Here is a 10,672-nt window from a genome sequence, read left to right on the forward strand (position 1 = left end):
ACTGTGGTGACTAACGACCGTAAGATTGAATAGACGAACATTATAGCAAAGTCTTAGGTATTAGGGTTACGGTTTTACCTTTTGAGTAAGAAACCCTAATAAAATCATTTCAAAACCAACTTGGTGCTAGAAAAATGTTAGCGGTGGCGGTCACATGAAAACTCTGTACTACTTTGCCAGCTATCGCACTAAATAGTTCGCGCACGTGCAAAGAGATGGCGCTGTTTTAAATCTGATAAGGCCAGGTTTAATAATGATTTGCATTTAACTTGACAACTTAATTATGATTCGATCTCATCTAACACTTGATTTAATTTAAGAAAAAGTTTACAATCTAAATTACAATAACTGCGGAATATCTTTACTGGATTTTTTCTCAATATTTTTTGTATTTTAATTAAAAGACTGATTTGACTATCTTCCTATTTCAATACAGCTAATGGCATAATATAATACGATTACACAGCGTCTAATGCTGTAGACTGCATTAGTTTAATTAGTAGTGACAAACAATATATATTATCGTCTAGTGTGGATGAACGTCTGTGCACTCTATTAGCTGTAACGAGTGTTGGGAATTGTGCTACCTATTCTAGGAATAAACAGTTACTAGTTGTCCTAGCAAACGTTGTTTTGCTATTAACAATAGATATAGGGAATAATAAATAGGGCTACGAAAAATAGATGTTGTCCTATTCTCAGTCCCACTCAATATGCACACAAACTTTCATAAGTATTTTTCGAGCTATTTCGGCGGAGTTCGATTTAGTTAATAACACCGTGACACGACACGACACGAGATAGAAGAAGATTAAAAACAGAACTAAAATTGTCGGACTAGATAGATACAAAATAAAAGCACAAAGAGCCTAAATGATGAATCGTTTTCGATGTCTTGAAGAGGTTTTGAAGAATGGTGCTGGTATACGCGTCTAGCGTGCTGTCACGCTTCTACGGACACAAACAATGGAGGCGGTGGTATTCCCTCGAAGCGTTCCTCAATCAGGATATTTTGCTAATGAAACAAAAAACAACAAAAAAGTTATGAAAAAGTTTTCTTATCGAAGGGTCATAACTGTTATGGTAGGCAGTTATTTAAACGACGCGCGACTTATGTATTTTAATCCCTGTGTCGAGAATGGTTTAATAAACATGCAATTCACATGCACAAAGCCACCTAGACTCAGGACAAGCTTTCGAGGATTATACAAATGAATGATTGTCCTACGCAGGGTCAAACCCGCGATACGTCGCACTCAGTGGGTTTTGCGTGGTGCCTAAGTCAAAGTTCTAAATTGAAGCTTCATTCTAAATAAATATTCTGTCGTCAGTACGTAACAATTATACCGAGAACAATTGTACCTGTAAACCTCCAATGGGCAACCAAATACATCAATCAACATCTTTGGCCTGGAAATACGTTACCACATACGCTGCCGCTGGATAGAGGCACACTTCCTTCTCCAAATCTGTATTTTCTGATTCTATCCACGTGCGTACCGCTTATCTGACGATACCATCATATCATTTCTAAAAAATCAGTTCAGTGTCAATTACGTTTTTATAGAGTAGCATTGTTTATACGTACTTTACTTATCTTTACAAGGCTCGGTAGTTGATCCCACTAGGTAATAAAAAGAACTTTTCCACCTAAATCTTAATGAAATATTAACATACACGTTTCAAATGAACCTAAAGTAGTGACACGCAGAATTATTTCTTACCTATATAATACCAACTGATACAAGCCATATTCAGGGGGTAGTTAAAAAAGAAGAAACCAGCATAAGAAGTTGTCTTTTAAATGATTGAGTCAATAACCAAAAAATATGAATCTTGGCACTTCTGTCTTTTAGTAACAAGAGCCTTGTTGATTTATACTCCACCTAAAAATAGAGTTACTTTCAGATTGATCAAATCACTGTATGTATCTATATCGTTCACATTGAACGATGATTCAACGTTAATCACGTGCAAGTTGGAGATAAAACTATTTATATTTACCTATATATCTGCAAAAAAAATCCCTAAATGAAAATGTACATTGCGTAAATCTAACTAGAGAATCTTGACCACAATCTAAGTTAGATATCAGATATGAAGATTTCTTAATAATACTTTTCACTGATGATTCATAGACTTCAGATTTTCCTACGAGGCAACCTACAATAGTTGTTTGTTGCGGCGGTTAGTTAAAATTATGATATCTCGCAAGGTATGAAGTTCAATAAAATGAATTACAACTTTGGGACAGTAGGCATCAGACATTAGAAACCTCTAATGTTGTCTGTTTCTCTACTATATTGTACATGAAAAAGCTTCCTCTTGGAACAATATCTATCGAAAAAATAGCATCAGAATCTGTTGCGGAGTTTAAAAGATTACAGCATATATAGGGACAGACAGACAGCGCAGACATTTTATAATATGTAGTGATTCCAGTTCCCCAACCTTAGATTTCCTTCATATTTTCTCCCTTTGTTTATAATCAAATTTCGCAAGTTAAATTTGATCTGCTTTAAGGTTTATTAGACTGGAATTTTCTATTCATTCGGATTTCGCGTGACAATGTAATATTAAGATAACACGGAGCTGGAAGAAGGCCATACTCCACTTAAGAAGTTTCTTGTCGGGTTTTCTCTGTATTAAATAAATTTCCCCAAAATCAAAAATGTTTTTTTTTTTTAATTTTAGTTTATACCATTACCATATGAAAGTGAAATGTATTTTTTTTTACTTTACCGTGGCAGCGAGGAGAATAGAGAAGGACATCATGAAGGTACTCGATTTTCAGATATATGAATGAATAGATCAAATGATAATGATACGAATTTTACGTCAAGTTAGTCACATATTCAGGCATTGTTATTTCATGAAAAGCAATCTATTTAATTGTTATTGTTCTCGTAGCCTTGGCTATTTTCACTTGTGAAAAACAATTAAAAGCGTATCAATCAAAAATCCAGTCAAACTATATATTTTTGAACTTATATTACAAGATCTTCTTACGTATTTGAAACAAAACACTGACAAACAAATTCTTGATAATTATCTCATATGACAGCTCCTTAAGATTTTTATTTATCTTAAATATGGCTAGCATGAACTTGTTATCAGATGCTCTGTCATACATAGAGATAACACCTGGATAGGAGGTTGTATTGACGATTGTATCATGTGAAATAGTATATCGTAGTATTTATTGTCTTTTTAGTATACAGTTGTGTTTGGTTCGTGGAGCACCAACATGACTCTTACGGGATGGAGGCGTGTTATGAACAAAGGTATGTTGTAGTTTTATAAATTATAATTGTATTATATAACTTTTAAAGACGTTTTATTTTAATAAACATTACAATAATAATACAGTGGACCAAAACAAAATTATTCGTAGCATCAGGTGATGACAATTTCTATGAAAGACGGACACTTTTTTTTTTAATATAGACTGTTAGTTTTTGAGAAACGTTGTTCTTTTTTTTTTTGCTTTTTTTGATATTTTTTAAGGCCAGTGTGACCCGTTTTCCGGTTTCCTATTGAGATGAAATCTACTGCGTATACGTATTATGAAAAATAATATAGAGCTCAACTTATCCTGAATCTTGAAGATGAAAGTAGGTTTGCCTTAATAATAGGACAACCCCGTCGAGTTTGGGTTCCCTTGATTTGTCTTGAGTAGTCTGGTTGACCAGTTTTTTTATTAATGTCGATTTTTTTTATAATATGCGAGTTTTAGAAACTAGAGAGCTACAGCATTTTTGCAGGTAGAAAAAGCGCAAAATTTGCAATTAACCTTCCATATAATCTGTGTGACGTAACTGCGGTACTAATAATAATTATCTTCCGAATAGCATTATTTGTTTGTTTAGCTAAATACGTAACATTACTTCGGGTTGACTTTTATAATACCAGCCTATAAACCTAACTGCTGGTTGAAGATTTTAGATTCTCTTATTTGGTCTAGGTTCATTTAGATGATGCAAAGAGCCTTGCGACCCAGCTGTGGTGGTAGAAGCAATAGTGCTGACGCGTGACAATTCAATGGGATTGTTCGAAAGGTTCACCGTGGCCCCGGTCAAAGGAAGGAACATGGATGAGTTTTAGTCAGTAGAAGTCTGGCACTCAATTTCGCTCAAAGAAAAGCGGGTCATTTGATGATTTGACATGCGAACAAAAATAAGGTTCCCTTGCGAAAGTTTTCTTCACTTCAGTGGTGTCTTTGAAAAAAAAAACCTCATGCATTCAAATCCATATAAAAAACCATGCAAGGTTGACTTTTTGATATTGACTATTCCACTTTAAGACGTTATTATTAACAGTCAGTAAGTAAGACCTTCTCTAAATTTGCGCGTGACTAAGCTTGTCAATTATAAATTGAATCATTTTTCAAAATACGTCAATTCTGCATTATCAGCGATGTTGACAATAATAGTATTGTCAAACAAGCAGGAAAACAACATGAAAAAATAATAATCTTCTTCTCGCCTTGTACAAGGCATAGGATAGACACCAGCTGTTTACGTAATACTCTGGTTTCATACTGTTCAGAATAATCTTTTTAATAACTATTATGTGACGAAATGCTAATAATTTAATACTAGTCCGACTCGCGTCCACTTCGCTCTATGGAGAAGAAGAAGTCCGGCTGTGTATGTTATACGAAATAATAAGTCCCAGTATATGTTTAGACCATGTGCCATAATGTGTTGCGTTAGTAAACCGTGCCGACGTACATTATGCACACTTTTGCATAGCAAACTTTACCATAAAACGAGTATCGAGCATAAAGAATGTGTCTCAGGTGACACTTTTGACTACAACATTATCGCCACTAGTGCACAGTGCCGTTGCACAGTGATTTGGCTTGAAGACATAATGGCCAATCGGCTATCCTGGCTTACATCCTGCATCGACAGACTTTGGCTCTAAATGCAATATAAGTGTCAAAGTTCTAGGAAAAATCTTGTATTCTATCCAAAATGAAAAACAAAAAAGTTTGTTTGTTCTTAAACGTCACTGTTGCTATCGTAAGCTCACAGATCAGTAATATCATCGAAAACCTTTTAAAAAAATTGATAAGTTGAAATTATCTTAAAGTTATCAATATTATTGTTGACGTAATACAAAATGACTCCCGCAAATAATAAAGGCTTTAAATCCATCGCAGATAAAAATATCTTCCAAATACTTGATTGATAAAACAAAAGAAAACATCACACATCCTCCTTCGGCTCTATTTTCGAAAGTAAAAGGCGTATCGAAGTTGCAAAAGTCTTTTAAATAACTTCTCACATTAGTCAAATATTTCGGTTATTTACTTTTGTATAAAAAAACACCTGAAATATTTACAAACCTAACCCTTTTTGCCATTCAATATGGCAATGCTGCAAACCTTTTGGGTATCTTTCCTCCTAGCCGGAGATGTGGAGGTTTTATTTTTATTTACTTACAAAATTGTCGAATTATTTCAATGCATCCTCGGTGTTAAAACTAGTTGACTTCAAAAGTAAATTACATTTGCAGTTCCTAATCAAGTCGTCCTGACAAACACAATAAAACTATACCTGTAACGTTTTGGTTCACTAGCTTGTCACGTTTTAAAACAAACGAGTATCGTTCGTATCTCTAGTAATCTAAGCTACATTTTTCTTTGCAGTACTCTTTATACCCCAGCGTTATGTGCTGGGGGTAATGGGTCTCTTCGCGTTGGCCAACGCGTTCACGATGCGGGTTTGTCTCAGCATGACGATTGTACAAATGGTGCTCCATGTGGCTCCGTCTGAGCATATTGTTGGAAGTACCTGCCCGGATAGCAGCGCCTCTTCATCAAACACGTCTCCTGTGAGCAATGTGTCCGTGGTGTTTGAGGTATGACTATTGAGAATTATATGGTTTTATCCAGTTACTAGGTCGTCTTTTCCTGCAATTTCCCAATTTACATTCTTCCTGATGGGTAAAAGTGGTGTCAGATAACTCATCATCAAAATTGGTTTGGCCTGTCTATATTTCTTCACGAACATTCTTATTTTTAATTATGTCACGATTTGCTTGAAATGTTATTATTAAAAAAATTAGAAATTCCTAAAGTGAAATTAAATTTGCCATCAAAAAAATGATATATGAATTTACTAATAAAAATATTAGCAAAGATCTATTTCTTTCTAAGAAATAAAATACCTGTTAAATAGTACAAAAATAGAAAATAGTTTATATTTCAATTTTACAGGGTCGAGAGCGTTATGATTGGGACGAAGCTACACAAGGCTTGCTTCTCAGCGCGTTCTATTACGGCTATGTCATCACACATTTGCCAGGGGGATTAATGGCTGAAAAATTCGGCGGGAAATGGACCTTGGGCTTCGGGCTCTTGATGACGTCAGTGACCACAGCTATTACCCCTTGGGCAGTAACTATTGGTGGAGCAACTGGTCTATTCATTATTAGAGTTATTCAAGGCATGGGTGAGGTAAGTTTGGACGTCGTTAAGCTAGCTGTATCACGAGTTGCAGTATCTTTACTGTATCGATAAGGAAATCATCTATTGACAAATTGTCATTTGTTGTGAGCAAATGCGTCATCGTGCTTAGACATAAGTTGAGTCTTTTATGAGCTTCTTATGTAATAGTTATATAATATGTTCTAGCTTTTTACTGACTACCTTTTTCCGGATAGGAGCTGAAATTCATATTTTTATTGAATTTTTAACAGGGACCAGTGACACCGGCTTTTGTTCTGCTACTTGCACGATGGGCTCCTCCCGCAGAAAGGTCTCGTTTCGGTGCTATGATATTCGGAGGCGCTCAAATCGGAAACGTCTTCGGGCCATACGTTTCTGGAATACTCCTTGCCGATGGTGGTGATTGGGCTAACGTTTTTTACGTATTTGGTGGACTTGGAATCATATGGTTCGTGTTTTGGGTAAGGATCGTCTGATTTTATTGTTATAATAATATAATATATTTTCTAAAAGATAGATATACATAAAATCGATTTAATAAGATCATACTGAAAATATTTGCAATAGGGTTGATGTAAATGCAAATATAAATCGATTGAATAACAGGAAATGTAACTTACGCTTGACGTCACTCCTGTGCATAAACTCTGAGAAGTTGTTACGTAACAATAGTTTGTCTTTGTCAATTTTTATTGTTCAGATAAGGGCGAAACACGTGTCTAATATCTATTTAAATATCTGTATCACGAACAGTTGTCATCCTTCCAATCCTATGTCAAGTTAAGCTACATATATTCCTCAAGTAAAAAGGGTTCTTTTTAATAATTTCAGGCATTCTTATGTTACAACACTCCAAATACTCATCCATTTATATCAGACGAGGAACGAGAATATTTAAACAAGAATATAATAGCCTCCGGTTTACACAAGAAATTGGACCCCGTACCATTCAAGGCGCTGTTACGATCCGCTCCTTTGTGGGTCCTCATAATGGCAGCAGTAAGTGTCTTTACTACAGTTAAGCAATTTTCTTTAAGTGATCTCGGAAAGCAATACAACAACAAAGTTAGGGTCGTTTTCCTTGTGATTGTCAGTATTGGAAATACGTTACTTTGAAATACTCTTTAGTTAGCAATAGGGTTGATGAAGTCGGATTAAGTAGACTGAGGCAGAATTGTAAATACTTTTTGTTCATCCGCATTTTTTTAAGAAGTAATGATCAACTTTTTGATTTACTTATACAAAAAGAGACTCCGCACAAAGGAATTATATCAGAATATTCTAAACACATGTTGAAGACATCCAGACTCAGAACAAGCGTTTGTGACATGGATCCCTATAACCTATATTACTCCGCTATCTGTGCAGTAGTTTTTGTTGTTGTCATCAATAAGTATTGTAAATAATTTGTAAATTAGTACAAAAAATAATTGATACATAACTTGTTTTGTTTTTACTTTCAGTCTACAATTATATTTATTCATCATTTGCGACCACCCATTTATTGACAGTATAAATGCCACACCAATGTCGTTGTTTGTGTTATAATTTTATGTTTTAATTTTAGATTGGCCACGACTGGGGATATTTCTCAATGATAACTGATCTTCCAAAGTATTTCTCCGATGTCTTAAGGTTCAATATCAAAGAAACAGGATTGATGTCAGCTCTGCCATACATTGCGATGTACGTCTGTTCGTTCATCTTCGCCAGCTTCTGCGATCTATGCGTAAGGAAAAAATGGCATAGCATTGGAACTGGAAGGAAAATCTATACAACTGTCTGTGAGTGCAATACTTAATCGGTATCAATAAATCTGTTGCCACTAATTAAAAACCAACACTAATTGTCAATTAATCCGTGATAAAGGAGTATTTCACAAGAGTTTTGGTGCCATTCGATTGTGTTATTTACAGCTCTTTAAAACACGCTCAATAACAACAGTCATTTTATTACCTATCTTAATTTATCCAATTAGATACATTAGTATTTCTGCTAATGGCCTATTTACAGTTCTATTTTTTATCTACTTATTTTTTTGTTATGTTCATATTTCACAATCGAGGTTATTATTTCAGCGTCTACAATACCAGCTATTTTCATTATCCTGGCTTCGTATTCCGGTTGCAATCGCACTGCGGCTGTCGGTCTCTTCATCGCTTCGATGGCCTTCATGGGCGGCTTCTACAGCAGTGTCAAGATCAATGCCATGGACATAGCTCCGAACTACGCTGGAACTTGTTCAGCCTTTGTTAATGGGATTGCCGCAATTTCTGGTATTATTACGCCGTATCTGATCGGGTTATTGACTCCTGATGTAAGTATTATTGTAATAAATATTGGTAAATGTTTGAGGGGAAAAATATTGATATGTTAGGGCTAAACTTTGTCTAAACTCCGTCTGTTATAATTTTATGAGTCTGATGGTAATATTTAATTCATTATAAATAAGAATTCAGCAACGTCAACACGTCGCATCACGGAAATTAAGTTGCATTTTCTTGACTATAAATTGCTGAGAAATAAAGAAAGCCAGTCTTTACAAAAAAGTGGAGTAACTAATTGGTTAAAGTTAAAAAATATTCAGGAAGGCTTGAACAGAATGAAAAAAATGTTCTTCGGATGAGTTAATTCGATCTGACATTTGCAAGATTAGTCAAGCGTAATGCCCTTCTTTAATTCTAATTAAGCTTAAAACATTACTTGCAGTTTAATATTTTCGATAATAGTCGAATTCTGGATAATAGTATTATTATAACTGACTACCGGGATGAATAAATATTAAAATAAGAATATTAATCGTAGATATCAGTGAAGTAATATTCTATTTGTTTTTCCAGCAAACAATCCAACAATGGCGGATAGCATTCTGGACCATATTCGCAGTATTAATAGGGACGAATTTGGTGTACGTCATCTGGGGATCTGGTGAGCAGCAATGGTGGGATGACGTCGATAAATACGGATACCCTCCGGGCTGGAAGCACGGGCCTCTGAAGAAACGAGACATCCCTCCCGATGGAGAAAAGAAAGTTGTTTATCCAAAACATGACCATTCACCTGTATCAAATGACTGATTTACTATAAAATAAAAAGGTTTAATGTTCCTTTAGTCTGTTGTTTGTGTATTTATTTATTTCAAATCCAAACTTTCTAACCTTAAAAGACTATAAATTTTTGCATTTTCTTGTACGTTGAGATGAGACTTGATGAATTTAAAAGAATGAAACATTTATAATTCATTAAGAACATTTGTCTTGTTAACTTTTTCGTCGATTATGCACATAGTAGTTTTGTTAAATAATTCTACTTGTATACGAGTGTCTGTTTTATGGTTGTGAACTCCCTCTAAAGGGTAGCACCGATTCCTATAATATAAGTATGCTTGTGGATAGCACTTTGGATGATTTAGATTCACTAATCAATCCGGCAAAATAAAGTTCTCCCGATCAGCCAACAAAATACTATTCACATCTTAAATACCATTCAAATTCTATACAGGAGTTTTTAAACTATGTTACACACACGTTTAACACGGTCGATCCACTGTCGCGTGACCATCTAATAAATGTCATAGCGAGTTCCTCCGTGTTTCGAAAGGCACATTAAACTGTGGGACCCAGCTGTCATTCATACATCTTTGACAGTGGTTATAGGTAGTCAAAAGCTAGAAAGTCTGACAACCAGTCACACTTAGGGATGTTGCCTAGGTAACTGGGTTGAAGAGGTCAGATAAGTAGTGGCTCCTTGCAAAATATTTACTAATACTTAGCTGCATTCGGTAAGACTGGAAGCCGACCGCAGTATTGTTGGGAAAATTATATTGGCTTGGATGATGATGATTATTCAAGTTCTATTAGAATAACATAAGGAAAACAATATCTAAGCCTCGTGCATTTAGAAAAACGTCACAGCTGTCATCCTAATCTTGAGATGCGACACAGATCTGCGTAAACCTTTTAAACTACTGATAAATGTAATTTATCTCAATCATGTCAAAACTATTGACGACGCGAGTAATGCTGAGCGAGTGTGTCGCAAATAAATTCGTATGAGAGGTCTTAGAAGTTCTTTTACTGTTGACAATTTAATTTTATTATTTTTATTTTCTTTTAAGAATGCCATGCAACATGAATATCCATGCAGATAAGCACTGTAATCACCAGCATATGGAATGGCGTGTATTAGGAATTTAAAGCTAATACTTCGATTTGT

General features: G+C 35.0%; 1 protein-coding gene across 1 annotated transcript; it reads left to right on the top strand.

Annotated features, from left to right (window-relative positions):
• The first annotated feature begins 3,157 nt into the window (after positions 1-3,157).
• LOC113492007 (putative inorganic phosphate cotransporter) lies at positions 3,158-9,570 on the top strand. Its single transcript, XM_026869267.1, has 8 exons — positions 3,158-3,284; positions 5,657-5,868; positions 6,227-6,466; positions 6,709-6,918; positions 7,289-7,456; positions 8,025-8,241; positions 8,536-8,774; positions 9,298-9,570. Exons 1-8 carry the CDS (start codon positions 3,248-3,250, stop codon positions 9,532-9,534), a joined length of 1,560 nt encoding a protein of 519 aa, XP_026725068.1. The 5' UTR covers positions 3,158-3,247; the 3' UTR covers positions 9,535-9,570.
• The last annotated feature ends 1,102 nt before the right edge of the window (positions 9,571-10,672 follow it).

Source organism: Trichoplusia ni, chromosome 3 (assembly GCF_003590095.1).
Source record: "Trichoplusia ni isolate ovarian cell line Hi5 chromosome 3, tn1, whole genome shotgun sequence".
Taxonomy (NCBI): domain Eukaryota; kingdom Metazoa; phylum Arthropoda; class Insecta; order Lepidoptera; family Noctuidae; genus Trichoplusia; species Trichoplusia ni.

What these genes read in the sequence shown, in the direction of transcription:
- LOC113492007 (XM_026869267.1), top strand. Translation starts at nt 3,248, where the DNA reads ATGACTCTTACGGGATGGAGGCGTGTTATGAACAAAG. An exon ending in GGGTCCTCATAATGGCAGCA is followed by an intron (nt 7,457 to 8,024) that starts GTAAGTGTCTTT and finishes TTTTAATTTTAG; the next exon opens with ATTGGCCACGACTGGGGATA. An exon ending in GAAAATCTATACAACTGTCT is followed by an intron (nt 8,242 to 8,535) that starts GTGAGTGCAATA and finishes TTATTATTTCAG; the next exon opens with CGTCTACAATACCAGCTATT.